The sequence below is a fragment of the Ptychodera flava genome, chromosome 14 (genome assembly GCF_041260155.1).
Source record: "Ptychodera flava strain L36383 chromosome 14, AS_Pfla_20210202, whole genome shotgun sequence".
NCBI classification, from domain to species: domain Eukaryota; kingdom Metazoa; phylum Hemichordata; class Enteropneusta; family Ptychoderidae; genus Ptychodera; species Ptychodera flava.
Genome location: NC_091941.1, coordinates 10,567,462 through 10,591,225, shown reverse-complemented (window position 1 = coordinate 10,591,225; position 23,764 = coordinate 10,567,462). Strand labels below are relative to the sequence as shown.

Below are 23,764 nucleotides of genomic sequence, written 5' to 3'. Positions count from 1 at the left end.
CATGCGCTGACGTAAACATGTGCAATCGACGTCAACACAGGAAGTTGTGATCCCTCGCTGATTCATTTTCATCATGCAGAGTGTCGTTGCGATGGAAGGTGACTGTTCAGATCGTGAGCTTCGAACTCAAAACTGTGAACAGAATTTTCTCTCCAGACCAGATGGCTCGGCTTCCTATACTCAAGGTAAATGAGACTAACAAAATCAACTTGGAAAATGCAGGAAACTCTTCCCGACCCATGTCGAACTCAGTCAGTGGATATTTTGTCGTTCAATACACACTTCTCAGTCGTCTGTATTGCCTCGTTCAGAAGGTGTACCATGTATCCCTAACGACACATTGCGTGTAAAGTGTTGTCTGCTTACATCGGTCGCCAATGTCGGCACAGCTGCGATAATTTCAATGTATCATCCCCGATTCATCCAAAACCAACATCTCTACCTTACTGTCGACCATGGAGCTCCATGGTGGTACAACCCGCTTGTACCTCCATGTTTCGACAAAGGAAAGCCAGGATAAGCAAACAAACAAATAAACAAACAAGCAAACAAATAAATAAATGTAAGGGAAAGCAATAGTATACAACTTATCATCCGATCATCCAAAGGAAACCTCAACCTTTCTCTCGACCTTGGAGGCACAACCCCATGTCTCAATTGACCTCCATCGTCATGTCTCAACATAGGAAAACCAGGATAAACAAATGAATAAACAAACAAGCAAACACATAAATGTAAGAGAAAACATTAAAGTAAATAACATGTTCAAGATGCGACATCAGTATCACCACTCACTGGTGATTCTGACGTCGCATCTTGAATATTTTGCATGTGTTGTGTAGTCAATTCTTTTTCAATTTATTGTTTTCTCATATTTATTTATGTGTTTGTTTGTTTGTTTGCTTATCGTGGCTCCCCTGTGCACTTGATGCTCCAGTCCAGGTTTTATCACCCTGTGGGTAGACCATATGTATTGTGTAATCATTGATTGAGTGCACCAGGTGGAAAATACTTCAGCTTTTTTCACCCAGACAAAATTATGGTCATATATGTCACGATGCCAGCCCCAAGCACAGTCAGTTTTAATATAGACTGAAAAGCCTAGAGGGGATGATTTTATGATGGGTGACCCATTCATCACCAAAGTTTGCCACAACCATCATCCCCATGTTGTGCTTTTAGCAAAGTGGGACCATTTTATGTGGCTACAGTGTTACTGTTATACTCAAGGAACATATACCTGAAAAAATAAATACAACGATTAATATGAAGTTTCATAACTCTAGTCTGTTTCTAGTTTGTCATCACATTGATTGCAGTTGGTAGATGAACATTGAGAAAATTTGTGTTTGAATTCAAAGTATAAGTTTGTGGTAAAAACTTCCTTAGGGCCACTCCTCAACCGTCTGCCCTTTTTATGTAGGATAATACTACATAATAACTGCCAACCCTTAAAAAGCCTTACCTCATTCTCAAACCTTTTCAAGGTTATATTTGATGCGCTTCATCCGTGAAAAGCATCAAAATTACAGTGATTTCATGTATCCAAGGGGGCCTAAAGGAGGTCTTGCCAGTGCATGTTGTTTACTGGTTGAAATAGATTACTGAAGTTGCATATCTGATAATCACTTACTGTTTGACAGGAGATACATCTGTAATGGTAGCTGTGTATGGTCCAGCAGAAATCAAACTAAGTAAAGAAATCATGGATAAAGCCACACTTGAAGTCATCTACAAACCCAAGATTGGAATTCCAGGTATTAAGTCCATGTACCTTCAGTGGTGACTGTCATTGGTTCATAGCCATGTTGTTTTTTACACAGTCACTTCACAAGAAGAGCAGCTATATCCAAAAACAAAGTTATTTAAGCAAATTCCACTAGTGAAGTGCAGTATGTCGCCATGTGCCAAAAATACAATCGCCATTGTGCATAGAGTACTGTAGTACATATAGGAAATGCAAACAGGTTTGAAAGAAGAGTTTACATAAATTAAATTCAGTGTGTGCTGTATTTGTGAAAATTTAGCTTTGCTACAAAACCGTGAATAAGATATTCCTACAATTACTGTTAGTTGTTTTTGTTTTTCCAAACTGAAGATAAACCAGACCAAAATATTGACAGCAATTTTTAATTCTCTAACACACATGTGCATTTCTAGTATTGTCAATATCTGCTACAAGATTGCTTTTTTGCTGCCACATCTGATATGACTTTGCCATGTCCTTCTCTATCGCAGGTTGTGCTGAAAAATTTCAAGAGAGACTAATCAGAAACACATGTGAAACTGTTGTGTTATCATCACTTCATCCAAGATCATCCATGACAATCATTATACAGACTCTTCACAATTCTGGATCAGTATCCTTGTCAAATTCATCATTTTTTTTTGTTTCTGTGGTCATGGGACAGATCTTTGATGCCAGGGTTTCTCCAGTTTCTTAAATGGATTTGCAGAATGATGGCGTTACAACTGCAACAGCAGCACAAGCTGCAGAGTTGGCTAATTTGCATTATTTCTTTACGCACTGATTTGTATGAAAAATTATACAGACCTATGCACCACCAAAATATTCAAATATTTCAAATATCTTGGTGTGTATACTCCCTAGGTAAACAGAGTTTGGTAACTGAAAAGTGATTGTGAAGATACTGCAAGGCAAAACTTGGTAGTACATACTAGATGCATAACAGTTTAGAAATTGGGCCATTGAGAGACCGATGTCAATATTTGATATCCAGTATTCAGGCTTAAGCAAAAACGTTACAATTTTTTATTTCACTGACTGCAACTTTATGCGGTTTGACATCAATGGCAGGCTTCTTCTACTATCTAAATTCTAAAGTGTAATATGATATAAACAAAATTAAACCTCAACACCATGTACAGTTCCTTTCCTGTTGTATAAACGGTGCATGTATGGCTATGTTAGATGCTGGATTACCTATGAAGTATTTGGTTGCTTCTGTCACATGTGCATTGGACAATGAAGACAGTATAATATTGGACCCGACAGACAAACAGGAAAAGGTGGAGATATCACTTAAAATTGTGTCTTTTGTGCTTTGAATTGGGTGAAATATAGTCACTAACAATGCAATTGAATGCTATAGTTTTCAATTTTCTATTGTTCCAGAAAAATTCAGATCAGGTCAGAAATCAGTCTGAAATGATATTTGTTGAAGTTGATGACACTTTGTCTAGAGTGTGAATGGCTGTCAAATCACTGACTCCCCAAGTCAACCAGCCCAACACAACTACAGAGAATTTTGTACTGAAAGGGGCTAGAAGAAGGCTGACAATACTAATATTAAGGGCCTGAAGGTGCAACCATAGTGTACCGACTATTTTACTAAAGTTCATGTTAATTTTACACCTGGTGGGTTACCGGTATATATGCAGTGTGTGTATCAGACTGGACTTAGCATTGCATATATCTGATTTGTGTCTCAGTATCAAGTCTTCAAAAAGGCACTGTCAGTTATGCACAGTGGCAGTCTCTCTCAGTGTTTTCCCATGTCCAATATCACTCAACAAGAGAATTAATTTAGACAGCAGCTTTGACCAACATTTGAATTTTCCAACCCATATCAACTCCCAGTACTTCAAAAGAGTTGATTAACCGCACATTTGTGATCGCCCATTGATTATTCACAAAGAGAATACGTCTATTTCTGTCTTAGGAAGCAAAAGCAGTGTTTACGTTTGCCTTCGACAGTCAACATTACAATGTCATCACATCACATACGCAAGGTGTCTTCACACTTGAACAGGTAATCTATGTCTACATACTCTCGCTGATTAGATTTACACATGTTGTTTTCCATCAATAATAGATTTCATATTTTGTAAAAAATGAGAAACACAATGGACAAAAGGAACAATAGAAAAAGCTTGCATTTCTGAGAGGCTGCAGTGTCAGAAAGCAAAAGGTTCAAAGTGGTGTCACAGGGATAATTTGCCTACTGCTGTGTCTTTCTATGAAAAGAGGCAAACATGACACCTTTTTCATCAGAGAACATTTTGTTTTTGCTGTAGTCTGCAATTTATTGTGTTGTAGGAATGACATTACAGTGCATTGACTGGCATATGAGAGATTACACTGTGTGCGTTTTGTCTATCCATCAGTCACACAACCAAGCTGAGATAAGCCCTTCTATTGTCAATAGCATAGCTGCCTTTTTTTGAAAATCATATAAGTACAATGCAAACTTGAGAAGGAACAGTGTTGTTCTTGGTCCCCACAGACATAGGCTACAGGACTTTTAGATCAGGCTCCATCCATCCAGCCTACACACTATGACTTACGTGTGCATGTCAAATTTATTCACTGTAGGATCTAATATGGCCACCAGGCAGCCATTTTGTTGATATTTTTCCTGCTCACTCTGATTACATGACGCAGAATATGACATGTAGTATTTTTCTTCACGACAGAACCCAATTTTGTTGTTGATCATGTGTTTAAATATACGGTATACACATATGCAGTTTTCAGTGAAATGGTGTAACCATGCATTGTCTCTCATTTTCAGTACCATACCTGCCTTGACGCCTGTAGAACTGCCAGCAAAGTGATTTTCACCTTCTTCAGAGACTCAGTAAAAAGGAAACTCTCAAAGTCGTAGCAGTGTTACCAACACAATAGACTTTTATTTCCTATTTTCATGTGCTTTCTTTTACCACTCAAATATACTTCTTTCTTCTAAATAAAAACTTTTTTAGAAATTATGCCCTACTTTGCTGTTGTAGTGTCAATATACAATGTGTACTACCATAATCAGTTTGTGCCACACTTTAAACCTTACAGTTCCATGCTCACAATGCTCAAGTCACAGAAGAGATTTAAGAAATGTATGACTCTGTCTATCCAAGTGTTTAATTAAGTGACTTTTCATTCGTTGAAAGCGGTTATAGTTTACGTTTTGCTGCCCTATATACGTAAGCATATACTGTCTATGATATAAGTGACACCTAGAACGATATTGCAAGTGTAACGTTGGGGGCGCCTTTTACATGACGTTTGAGCCCGAATATCCACCTGTTGATGCGAGATGCGAACAGTTGGCTAGCCAGGCCCCACCTGGGCCTAGGCCTCGCAGCGCAACTTTGTTTTAACAAAATCAGCTCCTTGTCTCGCCCGATGTTGATACACATCATGTTAGCGTCATTTTTATCATCTGTGTACGCTGCGCTGATCAAAACGCATCGTAAGTTCCGTAACAGTCTGCAAAATTTACAGTACAATAACTGGAGTCCGGTCTGTCTTTCGAGATAGTAGGATCCGCTGACTCAATAGCGCCCTCACATTCACGTCAGCAACCTCAAAATTCAGTCTCGAAATAGCCGTGTTCAGAAACAGTGCCCGGATCACCAACAGCGGAAAACGTCACACCAGAAGAAAACAAAAAGCTGTATGCCTATCAATCCAACTGTGGCTGTAGAAATGACAAAATGTCTGACTCAGATTCCTCGGGGAACCCATTGTTTTGGACAACCATGGCGTAAAATTTTGCTGACATCTTTGGTCTTCTCGGTCTGCTGTCGTCATTGAAATCAACGTGATAGAGACCGAATCTCTCGGAATAACCTGCCGCCCATTCGAAGTTATCCATCAGTGACCAGGCTGTGTAACCCCTTACCTTCACACCATCAATTTTAATAGCTGTAGGAAGATGGCAGAGAAAATATTAGTTTAAATGGCGCCTGGAATATTATACGTTGCACATGACAACGCGAAACATTAGACCAAAAGCTTGTTAGCCGCCACGACAATATATATATATATATAGTATATATTATTGTTTATTTCAGATATAATAATCCATATACAAAAACAGAAAAATAAAAAGTAAATGACAGAAAAGGAGTTAAAAAATCCAATTACACCAGTTTTTTCCATAATTTACTATATGTGAAAATGGAAAAATTCAAAACTGCTGAAATAAGGGGGTTATCAGAGATATGCAATCTACTGAGAAAACCCACTGACTTTTTTCTAAACAGTTCGTCAAATGTTAAAATCGATAAGTTAACAAACAAAAGGCTGTTACTTTGCACATGATTGTATGTGAAACCTGTCAATTTACGATAAACCTGATAAAAAGCTTTTCTCATTGTCTTAAAAACATTTACAGAAAAATTAGACCAAAGATACGTACAATAAGGGACATCACAGAAAACAGTAAACAGGTGATTTTTAACTGAAAGCGATGCAAATTTAAATCTCGAATAAGAGCATTGCCTCTCGCATAAAACAAGGCGAGTCTGAGCTTGAATGTCATCGTCATCTTTTAGATCAGAAGTTATAACGTGTCCAAGGTACTTATACACATAAACATAGTTAAGCATTCTATTATTCAAATATATCGGAGCTTGTCGCAGCTTCCTTACATTCGGTTGTATTAACATACATACAGTTTTTTTCTCATTAAAGAGTATTGAGCATTCGTTGCCATAATGACCACAAGCGTTTACTAACATTTGCTGCCCGTAAGAACCGGTGGAAAAAATAACAAGGTCATCTGCGTATATCAGATGATTGATCTTAAAGTCACCAATGAGACAACCATACGGTAGAGAAGCAAGTGATTTGCTAAGATTATCTAAATAAACAGTGAAGAGTGTCGGCGATGTAATATCTCCCTGTTTAACCCCGTTCATTGAATGGAATGGTTCAGAAAGGCACCCATTCCATCTGATAACAAAGTCCTGATATCTATAAAGGTATGACAGTACTCTAATAAGATATGGGTGTACGCCTCTAGTTAAAAGTTTTTCAAATAAAATGTCATGTCTAACGTAATCAAAGGCCTTAGAGGCGTCCATGAAAGTAACAAACACAGGGGTATTATGTTTTTTATAATAGTTGAGAGTCTCTTTCAAGATAAAAATTGACATGTCTGTACTATGATTAGGCTTAAAGCCGAACTGATTATCGGTGGTTACGAGAGAATCCGTACAGCGGTGCAACCAAACTCTTTCAAGAATTTTAGATAAAGTTGTCGCAACAGCAATGGGTCGATAATTTGACTTATCACAAATGTCACCTCCCCTGTCTTTAGGAATCGGAACCAAAACAGTGGTCATGAGATGTTTCGGAACAATACCATGAATAAACATGGCAGAAAAGCAAAGTGCTAATAAGATATATATATTATATATATATATATATATATATATATATATATTATATATATATATATATATATATATATATATATATATAAGTACATTTCATTACAACTCAATAGAAATAATTGCCCATTATGGAAAAAATATATATTTTTTTGGTTTTCTGTTATTCATTTGGATTATATATTTTTTTGGTTTTCTGTTATTCATTTGGATTATGTCGCACTTAATGGTTCTTCGTGCGCAACACAAATAATGGTGTATCGTTATAAACGTGTTTATGATCATCGATGCAGAATAATATTATGTTTAAATCGCTCTACAATGGATGACGCCATTTCCTGAATTTCTGTCGATGATTAAGTTTCAGCATGCCGGTGGTGAATAAAATGTGCAAACGTGAGACATAGGGCATATGAATCAATGCGTTCGGGGTCCTACCATTGCGTACTTCCCCTTTGTTAGCGCACGCGTACAAAAGTGTGCATTACTCGTTCACTCAACCACACATTGCCTCAGATGACGCTGTCTAGAAAAGTACCCTCAAATTTATTGTTATGGCTTTTAAATAAGTAATTTTGCTGAACAGAAGTGTATCACATAACTTGCCTTTCAAGACTTCGTCTATGTATGAAAGATAATACCGAACTCTTCCGACGTCTTCGAGGTTTTCGGGTTCTCTGCCGGAGAAACCGTTTTCGGTGATATAGATATCCGGATCGTTGTACTCCTTCTTGATCCACCCAAGCAGTTTCCGCAAACCCCACGGAACGCTTTTTAACCAACCTGATCCAGAACCTGGCCAAGCTTTACCGAACCATTTCTGGATCCCGTGGTCTTTACCCCAGCCGGGCGGCACTGAGTTGTCTTCTGGCGCGGCTGATGCATAGGTCGTCGTGTAGTGATTCAGCCCTAAGAAATCCGACGTTCCAGCGATGAGTTTTTGCTCTTCTTCCGTGAAAGTTGGTAAGCGGCTATACTTGTAACCTTGCATTTTACTCTTTTCAGCGATTCGGCTCTTCATCGTTTCCGGATAGTCGCCGTTGACGAATATTGGATGCGCAAACCATCCGATGAAGAACTGCAGCATTCTTTCAGAGGCTTCGGCGTCGACACCGCCCGATCGGCTCGGCTCGGCCCAGTCACAGTTTAACGAAATGCCGATGATGCCATTTTGTGTAGGCCGAAAGTCTCTGTCGTAAGTGTGCCAAACTTTCGCGTGCGCCCTGATGAGATTATGAGCCGCGACGTAACTTTTCAAACCGTCACCGGCAACCCCGGGTGCTTTACTAAAACTACCGTACCCTAACTGCGCAACTACCCAAGGTTCGTTCAGGGTTATCCAGCGCTTGACTCGATCGCCGAATCGCGTAAAGCAAAGCTTTGCGAAATTATCGAAATCCTCGATGATGTTCGCACGTAGCCAACCTGCGTACGTTCGATGCAAGTTCAACGGTAGATCCCAGTGATAAAGGGTCACAAACGGTGTAATACCAGCAGCTATTAAACCGTCGATTAATTTATTGTAATAATCTATACCAGCTTCATTTATGTTGGAAATAGTGCCATCCGGGAGGATCCTCGACCAACTGATTGAAAATCGATACGCCTTGACATTAAGCTCCTTGAGTATCTCGATATCTCGTTCCCAGGAGTGGTAACTGTCGCATGCAACGTCACCATTCTGTCCGTCATGGATAAGCATAGGATCATGGGAAAACTCGTCCCAAATACTCTCTCCTTTCCCATCGGCATTCCACCCACCTTCGATCTGGTATGCCGAGGTTGCAGTGCTCCAGATGAAATCCTCCGGGAAGGTGTCGAAGTAGAAGGTGTCATTCTCGGGGTTGCTGTAGATGTCTGGGTAGACGTAGCGAAGGTGACTGTCTATAACACCCCCGCCTCCACCAACCCCACCGCTGATGAGATAGAGTAACCAAATTAACGAAATGACCCCAATAGCAAACACAGTGCACGTACGTCTGCTGTAGCGAAAGTTCCATTTTTGTGCCCGGGATACCACCGCCGAATAGATGTGCTTCCAAGCGAATTCAGTTTTTGGCCGTTCTTCAGTGGTCATAGTTTATCAAGATGCGAAACAAGTAGACCTCCGTTGTTATCATAGACCTTGGGAGCGACAGAAACCAAGTGCGAGCCACTGACAAATTGTCCTGTATTCGCACTGATTTGTGGGTTCATGCGTGGCACTGTCTTTTGTGCATGGCAGAGGGAGAGGAGCGTAGCCTGGGTGTGTCACATGGTGCAACGTATTTTATTTACGGACGCGATGATCGCTATCACAGCTGATGCACGATAATAAATGATAGTTACAAAACGATATTCTATATCCCCCACTGAAATGAAACTGCAGTGTCGGATGTTGTTCCTTTCCGGTTCTATTTCGAGTTTCCTTACGTTCAAGTTTTTTCAACACATGTAATTTTCGATTATTCGAGCAAGTTGCTGCAGGAACCAGCTACAGTACCAGTAGAAAACTTAAAACACATTAATCAGTTTATTATCTTTTCAGAACGTGTCGTTAATTTAATGCGGATTTAATGATAATACAGAATCTGATGACAATAAATTTTAAAAAACACCACAATTTATTGTATTGAATCCCTTTTCACCGATTACTTAACTCATGCAAAAAAATATTTAATTGTCGATAAATTTCAAATAATGATCTACTGCACACCGCTGGTTATTAATACTTTGTCACTTTTATTACTGATCTGATAAGAGTACAATATATCCGTACAGTAAACAATTTGAATAAATAAAAGTGATTGCAGTACACAAGGAGTGTATAGGCATAAAAATCGACTATCTTAAAACTTCACACTTCGAGCGTTTTTACAGCTCTGGAAAGCGTCCACCTTCGAGTGTCTTGACGTGTAGGTACAATCAAACCAAGCTAATCTGTGTAATAAAATAGTTGCCATTTTTATGTCTTCATTTTTACATCGCTAGGACCATATAAATCTTTTACAAAATGTAATGTTCGATTTTCCCATTTTATGTATCTCGTCCTACATCCCACATTTTCTCAGCCTTTCATATCTAGGCCTGGTATCACAGTCTTTTGTACTGAACTCAGTAATCAGCCTTCCCGAAATTTGTCAAATGACAGAAATTATTTCATTTCAGTCAGTGTTCAGACTCCTTACTCGCATCAACTACACACAACCAGCTGCTGGTCGCTGCTGATCAACCCACGTCACTTTTCTACTTCACAGTCACAGTTCTCTCAGTAGTTTTCTAAGTCCGCGAACAAACTCTTATCCCGACCCTGCCATGTTCAATGATCCCAGCAGTTCGTATAAAAACGTTTACAAATTAAAAGCAAATACTAAACCACACGGAAATCACAAACAGTAATTGTGTGTACAAGGCGAGGTGATTTGATGCAGAAGATAGCGGCGCTGAACTTGGGAATCCGTTGTCGTGCACAACTTGAGAGTAGAAGACGGCCGAATCCTTTTGAATTCGTGGTCTTTCCTCGTCTTCGAAGTCGACGTAGAACAGACCGAAGCGCTCAGTGTATCCTTCCGACCATTCGAAATTGTCCATCAGCGACCACGCTGCATAACCTTTCACGTTTACTTGATCAAGTTCAATGGCTGTCGAGAAAATGAATAGGTAAACAAGTTCAGAATGTGAGGTGTTTTTTGTTTTTTTAATAAAACGTAGCAGGTATAGTTGATAATGTTTGTACAGTGTCGAAGAAACTGAAACGAATATCACTGTCAGCGAACACTCCGCCGAGGACAAGCTGTTAGAATAGTATTTTGAATCAAATATTCACTGTTGTCGTTAAATATTAGGAGAATTTGCCATCGACATTCAGACTTGCTGAATGTGGAATTAGAAAGTTTCGACGATGGCGGCCCAAGGTTTTGAAAATATTCTGTATAATTTGATAACCAAGACAACCGCAATATTCGAGGAATTACGGCGACCAAGAGAAAACTGATATAGAGTCACTCATCGCTGTGGCTAGTCGTCAGGTCAACTATTTTTGAACGTTTTCTGTCTTTTGTAAAATATTAACATTGATAGATCGAACATCAATGAACACTTTGTTGCGACACAAAATTCTGTAAATAGAGCATTAGCACAGATGCCGCATCTTGATCAGCTGTGACCTAATCCGGGATAATCGGTTTCCCACAGAAAACAAAGCTACAAGTCTGCCATTTATTCATTACGAGAATTTTCCCATGTAATATTTTCAGTTGGATGCTCCGTGTAATGCGCTAATGCGAAATTTGACAATCAAACAATTTGGTCGCTCTAGTTTCATTTTGATGTAATCAATAGTATTATAAAACATGCTTTTAATCTACACTGTACACTGAAATTTAAGTTTTCATATGTAGTGACTGCGTCCACGGATGAATTTGCACAGCTCTAACGAGGACATGCTTTGGACGATTGTATCAGGTTTGTTAAATGGACAAAGCGGTGGTCTTCCTACGGACTCGTGAAATACTTTCACAAAGCCAAACACTAATAATAACATTGATTATGAATGGTATTGGTGTCAATACCCTGTCACAGTTTAGTCGTGCGAGCAGCTTTCAGCTCACATAAAAAGTCAGCATGTATTCTGTGATCAATTTCTGTGGTGATCGATCTGTCCCACAGCCGCCTGTGAAACGATACACGACGGCCGCTGTGTGATATGCATTTCCTATTTTTCCAATGCATACCACGCAGCGCTCGCTCGTCGTGTATCGTTTCGCAAGTGACCGTTATCTGTCCGTATTGCATGAGGATGAAATTACCTACTGAAATATTCAATAGTGTCTTTTACGAAGGTCCTAACTTGATAAATTGATTTCTCAAATACTGAAAAAGTGACCTCGTTGCAATTGATACCTGTTGTCAGCGATTGTCCATTTCCTGACCTAGCCTAACTGAATTAAATGTATTTGACTCCCATTTGGTAGAAACTTCAGTGCTAAACACAAATCACTTCTCGTATTTTCGGAAATTCTTTTTCTTGATTGATTGATTGATTGATTAAACGACTTTCCACGGAAAAACAACTAAGGATATACATATATGTTTGGAAGGTATTTTGACGCAGTAAATCTTTGAAAGTTTCCAGGTGTAGCCTATAATGTATGTGTGTATGCGTGGAAGGGTATGTGTATGTTAGGGAACCTGAATTGCACTTAAAGGCTGACGAGTTTACTGATATCCCAAGTCTGAGACGCAATCCTTACCTTTCAAGACTTCGTCAATGTAAGCCATAAGATAACCAACTCGGTCTAAATCGTTCAAATCGTACACATTTCTCGATGAAAATCCGTTCTCTGTGATGATAACAGGAGGATTGTTGTATTGTTTTTTGATCCACTCCAGTAATCTCCTCATTCCCCAGGGCACGACTTTGAGCCACGATGATCCTGAACTTGGCCAGCTGTGTCCATACCATTTGGCTAGGTTATGATCCTTCTCCCAACTCGGTGGAAAGTAATTGTCTTCGACGGGATTTTCGGTCACGTACACGCTGGTATAGTGGTTCAGACCGAGGAAGTCAGCGGTTCCTCTGATGTATTCCTGCTCCGGTTTTGTAAACTCTGGTAATCTTGTGTTGTTCAGACCTTGATGGTGACTCTTGGCGGCTATTCGGACCTTCATGATTTCGGGATAGTCACCGTTGACAAAGATGGGGTGGGCGAACCAACCCAGCATGAACTGAAGCATTCGGTCGGCTACACGTGCGTCCCCAGACTCGACCCACTCCGAATTCAATGCCAGTCCCACTTTGCCGCGTTGATGCACCCTGAATTCGTCGTCGTAGGTATGCCACACTTTGGCGTGCGATTTGATTAGGTTGTGGGCCACCATGTACGTCGTCGTGCCGTCTTCCGTCAGCCCAGGGGCGTGGACTCCTCTGCCGTAGCCAAGCTCTGTGATGACCCACGGTTCGTTTATCGTGATCCAGTATTTGACTCGGTTGCCGAATCTCTCGAAACACAGCCTTGCGTATGTGTTGAAATCCCGAATTATAGCTTCGTCGGCCCATCCACCATATTTATCCTGCAGTGCCTGAGGCAGGTCCCAGTGATAGAGCGTTACCATGGGAATAATGCCAGCCTCTAGGAGCGCATCAATCAAATTGTTGTAGTATTTAATACCTGCTTCATTTATAGTCGCCATCGTCCCGTCAGGCATGATGCGCGACCAGCTCAGAGAAAACCTGTAAAACTTCACCCCAAGTAGTTTTAAGAGTTCTACATCTTCTTTGTATTTGTTATAACTGTCGCAAGCTATATCAGCACTGTCTCCGTTACTGATAGCACCAGGCTGACGGCTGAACGTGTCCCATATGCTCTGCCCTTTGCCAGATATGCTGTACACGTTACCGCTACCTTCTATCTGATGAGCCGAAGTCGCCACCCCCCAGAGAAAGTCATTTGGGAAAGTGCCGTACATAAAAGAATCCCTCTCGGGGTTGTTGAAGACCCTTGGGTAGACAAAGAACGGGCTTCGATCTTCTGGCAGGTAGTGTATACTGTAGTGATGTCCCGCCCCGGAGCGATTGGATAATAGATATATGATGGCGACGACTGCTAGTAATATCAACAAGATGTGAAACGGTGGAAACTTCGCTGAACGGGGGAACCGACGGACCCTCCGCATCGTTGTCGTCAAGCAAACATCTCCAAACCATAGCCTCACCTTCGAGGAGGCACATTCATACGCGTTTACGGTAACACCCTTGCAACCATGGAATGATTCCGTCAGTTTGGCAGTCAAATTCTGGCAGCGCTCTTTGGCCATTGGTAGGTAGAAGGCCATCAGCCTAGTCTTGGTCGACATGATGACGTCCTGTATTCCACTGCTGCTGGGCTTGTTGCCGCCGGACGAAGCCTCCGATTCTGCCATAGTGCCCGGATGAATTCAAATCTGTTTGGTCACCGTTCCTAATGAATAAGCGGCGATAATTGGTGCTGGCGACGCGTGGCAGAGAGGTCGGCCTCAGGTTTCAAAGTTGCTATTAGTTAGCAACAAGAGGTAGATGTGTACCAACAGTCCGCCTATCCGAGTGCCAGGCAGCCTGTAATCCCCGTAACAGCTGACACGCATTTTCCTCTTTCACATCATTGACTATGTTTATAGTGCATAAAACAACTACCGATGTGGCTGTATATTAGAATATAACAAGATACTTTTAATTTTGCGGCTGTGCTAGTAATCATCGGTCACAGACCTGATAATTTTATTTTGGTCCGTACACGCGTCTTGTCCCGTAAACATGTAAACACACACACATACACAATGTATTTTAATATTACAACGGTGAGATCAACTTAACACTTATTTAGTAATTTATTTCACAAAAAAAATACAAATTTCATGTAATATACAATTGAAATTTGACTTGGGTGCCATGTGGTTTGCATTGATCCACTTTGTGAAATCTATATCCCGTTATTATTAGAACAACGGCGTTATGGAAATCTGTCACTGAGTTGGCAGCTATCTATACGGTGAAATCAGATACGAAATCTCATCATTCATTCATATTTCTGTCATTTAAATGATCTGACCACGCCTACAACTCTGCATATGAGTATTTCAAGTTAAGTATGACGTGACCGATATCACCGAGCCAGATATATTCGACATGTGATCTGCTTGTTGCAGACTCCGTGCGTGTGACATATGTAATGTCGGCCATTGATCCGTGCCATACACCCAGTTCTGCAGGCTCGATTCTATCATAGTGCCCTGACACCGTTCCTACTGAATAGGCAGCGATAATTGTGTTTGCGACGCGTGTTTTGCTTCTTGCAGACTCCGTGCTTGTGACAAGCGTAATGTCGGTCAAACTTGATCTGTGCTTTACTTGATCATATGGATGAACAATTTTACCCTAGAAAACCTTGAGGAGGAAGTACTGGTTGAATTTATGAAGTCAGCAAGCAACAATAAACAGGGAGGGAGGGTTGTGAGTTGGATGAGCTTCAAGTCAGTTATTATGGAGAACATAACAGTACCCTTCACTCCCCTAGCGGAAAATTCCTCGTTTCAATGAAAAAAATGATCGAATGATATTCCAGATAGACGTCGTGTATTTTCTTTCTACATTTTGTTTCATGTCATTGCAAAATGACTAAAAATGGTGGATCAGTTTACACTGTACGGCTGAAAATGAAACTCGACGGGCTTTCAAGTATCGAGAAGTTTGTCATCGCAGAGATATGTTGACATGTGTGTGATGAGGAAAACCCTGTTATGATGTTGCTGTGTTATAAGCTCAAAAATTCACGACGATCTTATTGGTCATCTTTTTGTCATGTGAATTAAAAGGATGTCTTCACTCCGAAATACGTCATCGTGCCTCTCCAGTGCTATCGTCTCAACCTTGAAGTCTTCCTCGATAAGCTGACGTGAAAGTAACATGAAAAAATAAATCGTGTGTAAGCTTAAAGAGGGGGGAGGTCGTCGGAACTGCGCTCAAAGGTCGTATGAGACCCTGAATGAAACTTTCACCCATTCTCTTGCCAAATCAAAAATAAAAAATGGGGGTCACCGTGCAAAGTTTGGAACCAGCGAAACAAATTACCCAACATTTTTAGATATTTGAAATTCAAAATGGCCGCACGACCAATGTAAACACTGTATCTGAGGTATTTTGACGATCGATGAAAGTTGAAAAATGTTTGCCATAATATACGTCGTAAACTTTAAATGTTGAAGTCATGTTGACGCGATGCATCTAGATATCGTGCATGAAATACATTGTTTTTAACAAGAAAGTCACACACCAAAGGTGCAGTATCCATGATCCCCTCCCTCTAATGTATTCAAATGCGAGCAGTCGAACACATCAATGCACACAGTAAGGAAACAGGGGAGACTTAAATCACTGACAGATGGTAAGATCAAGATTAAGATTATTATTGAATTGTATTGGGTCAGGAGGCTCTTCTAATGCAAATGTTCAATGTCAAAGTTGACATAGAGAAGAAGAGTTGACACTCAACAAAAGGCAGAAGATTATAATGGCCATGCAATCACGATGTTCGGAAAAAAAATCGATGCTTGTATGCGTCACAGATATACTAGTAAACAGTACCATCAAAGCCTGTTTTCTGCATCGCTGTAGTTTTAAAACAAAATACCAAGTGATGATTTTTACACAAGAATCTTTACCTCGGAATCTAACGTACCGTGGTAATGTATCATTTGCCCGCTTACCTTGAAGAACTTTCTTTCCAGTGCCAACTTATTTTCTGAGGTTCTTTTCTCGTATGACATTATAACATGCGTGTGTTTGTCGCTCAGGTCTGTAATGGATGTCACTAGAGGTTCGGTGGACTGGAAAATTATGAATATTTTGTGGGACAAAATTAATGAATTACGGATTATTATATGCTCAATACTGTGAAATACGTGTTGTGGAAACAAGATTTGCCGAATATTGTCTCGTTTTTGGTTCAAGTCATTTCAATCCCGGAGGGTGCGACTTCTGAGTAACAGGGTCTGTAGGTGGCGCTATACTAATCAGCAAAAACAACGGATGCTGGTATATATCTGTGTATATATCTATACATCATGTATCATATACATGATGATATATAACGTGTAAAATCCGGGAGAGGCTGGCTTTTAAGAAATGTACGAAGTCTATTCTTGGCTTTTAAGAAATGTACGAAGTCTATTCTTGATTGTGATGAAAGACAAGTTTGCTTATTTGAAATTCAATTACCTCATCGTAATAAATGCAATCTGATATGAACAAAAAATCTGGACATGCTATACTGACATCTTCTCCCCTGCAAACAACAAAACAAATTTTTCAGGATCGATATCAAAACTAGGATATGCTTCTAAAAGAAAGTCGAGTGTAAGTCACATGAATGTAGAGGAGACGAGTATATATATCTGTGTTTTCAATGTTAAACCAATATTAGGCCTACATGTAATAGCAACATTATAACGACCTTATCGGAAAGAAGCATTAACAATTAGCCGTACTCCACGTCGGGGAAACCTTTCGTATTAGAGATTATATTGTAATACTATAGGTGCCACAATTAATGAAATGGATTGAAGCTATGGATGAAAAATGTCTTTACAATTATTCTAACGACAACGGGACTCAAATGGCCTATCACGCTTTCCGTGTCATAATAGTAAAATGTACTAAGTAAACTTACCACTTCAAAGTTTGTGCCTTTGACGTTCCTTGCGAGTGCGTCTCGTTTGTTTTGATGTTTAATTCCAACAGCGGAACGAAGTCTTCGAGGTCTGTCAGTAAAACATTGGCTCTGAAAGGTAACACATTGCTCTGTTTGATTCAGTGGGCTGGATAAGTAAAACACTGTGACAACGTTGACGACAAGACTGGCCGCGCGAGCAAGGTCCTGCCATATTGTCACTGCAAAACTCAGTGTGTCAATACACGCGAGAAGACAGTCGTGAATGTCGTCATTGATAATCCTCAGTATGCGAACATTCGACAGTAGGCCGAACCATTGCTATTAATGGTCATTTTGATGCAAACATTCGACAGTAGGCCGAACCATTGCTATTAATGGTCATTTTGATGCAAACATTCGACAGTAGGCCGAACCATTGCTATTAATGGTCATTTTGATGCAAACATTCGACAGTAGGCCGAACCATTGCTATTGGTCATTTTGACCAAAAAGTTTACAACATCATTTTTTTTTCATTTTTGTGTATTTTTATTCTGATAACAATTTAAACTAAGTAGGCCTTACTATCCTCTCTTACGGTAACACATTTCATGTAACAATATAGGCCTAGGCCTACTACTTATCTCAGATACTCATCCTTCTACGTTATACGTTCTTCTAACTCGTTAATAATGCCAGCAACAAGACATGATACTAGAAATCGCTTGTCGGCTGACAAATAGTCTATAGGCAGCGTTGGCGGCGGCATCTGTGGCAGTGAATAGATATGCCTCTCATCTTTGGAGCAACTGGTTTAGTTTTTCGAAACTAAACATCCAGCAATCGTTTCTGGTTTGAACATAGTCACGCTTCTACTGTCTATGGTTTGAATTTATAAGGTAGGCCTAATTTGGTGTAGTGTCGGAGAACAAATGACACATCATTTGAACATTATTAATAGGACTAAGCAGAGCCTATGTGTTATCCTTCTACCAATCAGACTCTTCGGTAACTTTCGTCCAATGACTGTGGACTATAATCTCCCGCCAAAAAAAATGTTTATCCTTTGGTGTTCTGTTACATTCGGTGCATGCGCTTTGGCGCCTTTACATGTAATTGCTACAGTTGTGTTCCGGTTGGCGCCCTTTTTATCTCATGGCGTGTTCAGTAATAAAGCTTGTGTTCTCAGCATGAACTGGTGTCGTTCGCAGTTCTGTATATAAGTCAGACAAGAACCTTGATCATAAAACCCCATCACGACATTTTTTGGTGCCGAGACCAGGATAAGGATGTCTGACGAGGAGCAGCAACCAACTCAAGCCGAGCAAATGGCAACGAAATTGGCCAAGTTGAAACTCAAGCGCAGGGGACAACGTGCCCAAATGACGAGGCTGTTCAACCGTGCAGAACAACTCACATCAACGTTCGCTGCAGCTGAGAACAAGACTGAAGCTTACAGGATACTCACAGCATTGAACACTCAACTGACTCAGAAATACGAATCTTTAACTAAGATCGAAGAAGATATCTTAGATAATACGGATGAAGCAAGCTACGATGCTGCGAGCCAAGAATCCGGCGACTACATGTCCGAGATATTCGAGAGAAACGACAAGATCACTGATTTCATCAAAAACAACAAACCGAACAATGTGACTGGCCCATCGGCGAACTCCGACACCGCTACTCAAGACACATCGAAGAAAACGGTCGCATTACCGAAACTACAGCTGAAAACTTTCTCAGGAAACGTACTCGAGTGGGTGAGTTTCTACGACACTTTCAAATCGTCCATCCATAATGATAAGAACCTCGAGAACTTCAAAAGTTCACATACTTACGCAGCGTTTTAACTGATGAAGCTGCCCGTACGATTAGCGGTCTCGCCTTGACAAACTCCAACTACGACCATGCTTTAGAGCTACTCATCGAACGCTACGGACAGAATCATTTGATCATCGATGCGCACATGACTGCACTGTGGCAGATTCCTCAACCTACGAGTGACATTAACAGTCTGAGATTGTTTTATGACACATTAGAAAGTCATATTCGCGGTTTACAATCACTTGGCAAAGAAGAGAACGCTTATGGAGAGCTTCTCATTCCCATGATTCGAGATAAACTACCTAACAATATTCGGAAACAAATCGCAAGAGATCACGGAAACAAGGCTTGGACTTTACCAGAGTTGCGCAAAGCCATCCTACGGGAAATCGACGCCATTCAAGCCGGAGTTCCACTCGATGAGTTATCGGTTGCGGACACAGCAACACAGTCTAATATGACCGCTTCATTTCATACTAAGGCCGCATCTACGCGCACAACAAAGCCTTTGAGAATCAAAACATGCGTGTTTTGTAAGGGAAATCACTACACAAGTGATTGCCAAGTTGTCACCGACCCGAAACGTCGCTTAGACATTGTCAAACGCGATCGTCTCTGTTACAATTGCCTTGGAAAGCATCGCGTGAGCGATTGCAAGTCTCGTTACACTTGCAAGATCTGCAAGCGTAAACATCACTCTACCCTTCATCATGACACCAAATCAGCTACAACGTCTGAGAAAAAGGGAACTTCTGAAGTTCATGTGGCATTGGCGAAGACAGACGACACAAAGGGGAAATCTACACCCAACGGATCGGTTCTCCTCAAGACGGCAGTCATTCCTATGTCGGTCGGCGATAGGAAACCTATCAATGCTACCGTGCTGTTCGACGATGGGTCCAACAGAACTTTTATCACGCAGCGATTTGCTGACAAACTCAACTTGAAATCGGACACTCATGAGAACGTGAGCCTGTCAACATTCGGGGACAATTCGAAACAAATTCATTCCATGAAAAGTGCAATGGTAACTTTGCACGAACAGAATGGACATACCAGTACTGTCAACGCCCTGATAATTCCCGAGATTTCGTCCAACCTATTCAACCACGTGTCAGCAGAAATACTCAACTCAGACCATCTACGGGGATTAAAGCTTGCCCACCCGTTTCCAATGTTAAAACTATGGAAATTGATGTGCTCATCGGAGCTGATCAATATTGGAACTTTGTTGGAAACCATATCGTGCGCGGGGCAGGTCCAACTGCAATATCATCTAAGTTCGGCTACTTGTTGTCCGGTCCTACTGGAAAGCGTGGGAAATTGGACTCTGACATTAATATTCATCACGTGAACGTAGAAACACACACCGACGATGACATACGAAACTGGTGGAATTTAGAGCTCATCGGAGTGAAGGCAGACTCGCAAAATGATGAAAATACCGACTTCGAAACATATCGGGACACTCATCTACGTGTTGAAAATGGTAAATACATAGCCCGTTTACCATGGAAAACTGATCATCCGCCACTGCCTTCAAACTATGCGGCAACTGAAAATCGCACGCGCGCTATGGTTCGCCGTTTGGCCCCTGACTTAACGAAGAGATATGACGATATCATCACCGATCAACTGCGCCGAGACTTCGTCGAGAAGATTCAAGATGACAACAAAACTGAAGGACATTATTTGCCGCATCGAGCTGTCAAGAAGGACTCAGTTACCACTCCAATACGTATTGTATACGACTGCAGTAGCAAACAAAATGCTGACTCGGCAAGTCTAAACGACTGTCTTCAAACTGGGCCGTCATTAATCAATGATTTACCTGCCATTTTGCTACGATTTCGCGCTAACCGAATCGCTTTCGTCAGTGACATTGAAAAGGCATTCTTAAACATACGTCTAGAGGAAGACGAGCGTCAATACACCAAATTTCTTTGGTTATCGGACATTCGTGATCCCGAAAGTCCATTTGATGTTTATCAATTCAAGTCTGTTCTGTTTGGGGCGGCTTGTTCCCCATTCATGCTCAACGCTGTATCAAGACTCACTTGGAAAGTAATGCCTCCATACCGACTGCTGATGACCTCAAACATAATATTTATGTTGACAATGTGATAGACGGTGCAGAGTCTGATGAGAAGGCCGTGTCATATTACAACGACGCAAACCACCTCATGCAGTCGTGTGGGTTCAAGCTACGCTCATGGACGTCCAACAGTGAACGACTATGTGAACTCGCAAAACAGGACGATATCTACGAACCCTCTCGTGATGTACCAGTACTCGGCCTGCGTTGGGAACCAGAAAGCGACACGATGACCTACTCAGAAAATAATAGCGAGCCTATTCCAAATGAATTGATAACGAAACGAGATGTTCTCAGTTCCTCCGCTACACTGTACGACCCACTGGGCTTCGTAGCTCCAGTTCACATCAGAGCTAAACTCTTTGTGCAGTCACTATGGAAACGCGGGCTCCCTTGGGACGAACCGCTCGATGCTGAATTGAACTCTCAATGGATACAGATCGCAGCGGACTTGAATGCTACACGCAAGACGACAATAAACCGCCCTATACACAAGTTATACCCTCTTGAGGTAGCCTCTCAAGAATTATCATCATCTGAAGACAAAGATATGAACGAGCGGGAAGACACCCATCGGCAAGAAATTTCTACTGAGAAAACCAATGACCCGCCAGAGTCAGGGAGACCGTCCAGAGATGCAGCCATTGCAGCCAGGATGAGAATATCCGAACTTTCATAAATTGTTGTAACTGTTGAGTCAATTAACTCTTTGAAATTTCTAAGTTTTTTGTTCAAACGAATCATTTATTGATAATTCATATTGAAAGTGTTCAAGATTATCTTTCGTCGCCGGGAGAATGTCGGAGAACAAATGACACATCATTTGAACATTATTAATAGGACTAAGCAGAGCCTATGTGTTATCCTTCTACCAATCAGACTCTTCGGTAACTTTCGTCCAATGACTGTGGACTATAATCTCCCGCCAAAAAAATGTTTATCCTTTGGTGTTCTTTACATTCGGTGCATGCGCTTTGGCGCCTTTACATGTAATTGCTACAGTTGTGTTCCGGTTGGCGCCCTTTTATCTCATGGCGTGTTCAGTAATAAAGCTTGTGTTCTCAGCATGAACTGGTGTCGTTCGCAGTTCTGTATATAAGTCAGACAAGAACCTTGATCATAAAACCCCATCACGACATGTAGGCCTACTGTGGGTTTCTGCAGGGGCACCGAACGGCCGGTGAGATTCTGCGATATCGGTGCTTTGAGTTAAGTCTGGCCAGCTATCGCAGTTAGTCCGTGGCAAACGTATACCTAACGATGGGAACGACTTTTAATATCTGGTCAGCGACGATCGCACGTAGGGCCTAAGCTTATATACCGTTATAGAAACTTGACGAGGTGAGTCGATCAGTATGTCGATGTCACATTATAATTAGAGCATTGGAGCTTTTAGTTTTCAAGAATAGGCCTATACATTTATTCATCCTTCCTACATATTAAGGTGACTCGATTAAATATGATACAAGCTCTTCTATCAATAGAAGTAGGCCTAATAGACGTAAAATTTCAATCGGAACGAATAAATCAACGGAGAAGGGGCGGGGGTTGTTGTTCACCAAGATTGGAAAGAAATTAAGTAGGCCAGTTCATAGTCCCGGATCATTAAGCATATGAAGGGAAGTATGAAAGCTTACTTTTTTAAACCGCTTGAAAAGGCCAGGGATCTGGATTAACTGAGGTGTAATATACGAGGGGTTTCCGTCTTTGTTTTCCTTTGTTATGGAAACTGCAATCGTGCTAGAGGGACTACGGGTTAGGCTACATAGACACAGAAGACCAAAATGATGACATGATAACGACTAGAAGCCTTGGTATCATTGACCTGACCACTGGTAATCTCGCAAATGCTAGTTTAAATGGGCAATGTTGATTTAAAAGCGGATTACAAGTGCAGATTGCGAACTGCTTTACAAAATGGACTACCGCGAGACATTTTCGAAGTTACGACAAGGTGACGGGTTACTAATGTGAGTGTGCTGTGTGTGAAGCTCAATTCTACGAAAGGTACAAGTACAAGAAGGCCTACTGCATGCAAGTTCGTACCCCAGTACAGCTGCCGTGAGACCGACGATGCCAGTTCCTGAGCCAAGCTCAACGACACTCTTTCCAGATAGAGTGCCATAGCTTTTGGAAAAATCCTCGGTTTGTAAATACGAAGCAAATACGAGAGCAGCATCCCAAACGACACAACCTACATCGCCAACTTCAAACTGATTTACGCGTAATACTGTAGAATTTTTGAGTTCAAACTCCCGAACGAAGCACCCTGAAAGATCGTCACTGGGCGCAGCCATTTTGAATATCTTTCTGTAAAGCGGGGGATGATGGGTATTCACAACAAACGATGCCTTCGAACAAGCACGTCTATCATGTCTATAGAGGGACCGTACTTCAAGATATTTGTGGAGGGACCGTTGCGTGGTACAGCATACAGCTGGAAGAAAACTGGTCGATGCAACTGAAAGAAGGATGCAATTTGATTTGTGTGCATCTCAGGTCTGCTTGTTCCTACGTTGAAGGGGCTAGACCTAGGCCTAAG

General features: G+C 41.1%; 4 protein-coding genes across 4 annotated transcripts; 1 reads left to right on the top strand and 3 right to left on the bottom strand.

Annotated features, from left to right (window-relative positions):
- The first annotated feature begins 11 nt into the window (after window positions 1–11).
- On the top strand, window positions 12–4,731 carry LOC139149295 (exosome complex component RRP46-like). The gene is made up of 6 exons (XM_070720952.1): window positions 12–185; window positions 1,644–1,757; window positions 2,239–2,360; window positions 2,890–3,030; window positions 3,684–3,773; window positions 4,536–4,731. Exons 1-6 carry the CDS (start codon window positions 74–76, stop codon window positions 4,626–4,628), a joined length of 672 nt encoding a protein of 223 aa, XP_070577053.1. The 5' UTR covers window positions 12–73; the 3' UTR covers window positions 4,629–4,731.
- LOC139149293 (cytosolic beta-glucosidase-like) lies at window positions 4,623–9,348 on the bottom strand. The gene is made up of 2 exons (XM_070720950.1): window positions 7,744–9,348; window positions 4,623–5,665 (listed from the first exon to the last, which is right to left on the bottom strand). Exons 1-2 carry the CDS (start codon window positions 9,212–9,214, stop codon window positions 5,424–5,426), a joined length of 1,713 nt encoding a protein of 570 aa, XP_070577051.1. The 5' UTR covers window positions 9,215–9,348; the 3' UTR covers window positions 4,623–5,423.
- A 487-nt stretch (window positions 9,349–9,835) lies between these two features.
- Window positions 9,836–14,213, bottom strand: LOC139149291 (cytosolic beta-glucosidase-like). The gene is made up of 2 exons (XM_070720949.1): window positions 12,369–14,213; window positions 9,836–10,757 (listed from the first exon to the last, which is right to left on the bottom strand). Exons 1-2 carry the CDS (start codon window positions 14,035–14,037, stop codon window positions 10,474–10,476), a joined length of 1,953 nt encoding a protein of 650 aa, XP_070577050.1. The 5' UTR covers window positions 14,038–14,213; the 3' UTR covers window positions 9,836–10,473.
- A 244-nt stretch (window positions 14,214–14,457) lies between these two features.
- LOC139149296 (protein N-lysine methyltransferase METTL21D-like) lies at window positions 14,458–23,541 on the bottom strand. Its single transcript, XM_070720954.1, has 5 exons — window positions 23,269–23,541; window positions 17,319–17,429; window positions 16,868–16,934; window positions 16,357–16,476; window positions 14,458–15,540 (listed from the first exon to the last, which is right to left on the bottom strand). Exons 1-5 carry the CDS (start codon window positions 23,517–23,519, stop codon window positions 15,439–15,441), a joined length of 651 nt encoding a protein of 216 aa, XP_070577055.1. The 5' UTR covers window positions 23,520–23,541; the 3' UTR covers window positions 14,458–15,438.
- Window positions 23,542–23,764: the final 223 nt, after the last annotated feature.

Excerpts from the sequence above, each read along its gene's own strand:
- LOC139149293 (XM_070720950.1), bottom strand. The coding sequence starts at position 9,214 with ATGACCACTGAAGAACGGCCAAAAACTGAATTCGCTTGGAAGCACATC. Across the intron at positions 5,666-7,743 it reads CATAGACGAAGTCTTGAAAG|CTATTAAAATTGATGGTGTG; the intron begins GCAAGTTATGTG and ends ATCTTCCTACAG.
- LOC139149295 (XM_070720952.1), top strand. The coding sequence starts at position 74 with ATGCAGAGTGTCGTTGCGATGGAAGGTGACTGTTCAGATCGTGAGCTT. Across the intron at positions 1,758-2,238 it reads ACCCAAGATTGGAATTCCAG|GTTGTGCTGAAAAATTTCAA; the intron begins GTATTAAGTCCA and ends TCTCTATCGCAG. Across the intron at positions 3,774-4,535 it reads GTGTCTTCACACTTGAACAG|TACCATACCTGCCTTGACGC; the intron begins GTAATCTATGTC and ends TCTCATTTTCAG.
- LOC139149291 (XM_070720949.1), bottom strand. The coding sequence starts at position 14,037 with ATGGCAGAATCGGAGGCTTCGTCCGGCGGCAACAAGCCCAGCAGCAGT. Across the intron at positions 10,758-12,368 it reads CATTGACGAAGTCTTGAAAG|CCATTGAACTTGATCAAGTA; the intron begins GTAAGGATTGCG and ends TTTTCTCGACAG.
- LOC139149296 (XM_070720954.1), bottom strand. The coding sequence starts at position 23,519 with ATGGCTGCGCCCAGTGACGATCTTTCAGGGTGCTTCGTTCGGGAGTTT. Across the intron at positions 17,430-23,268 it reads CTCACGGCAGCTGTACTGGG|AGCCAATGTTTTACTGACAG; the intron begins GTACGAACTTGC and ends GTTACCTTTCAG. Across the intron at positions 16,477-16,867 it reads ATTGCATTTATTACGATGAG|TCCACCGAACCTCTAGTGAC; the intron begins GTAATTGAATTT and ends ATAATTTTCCAG.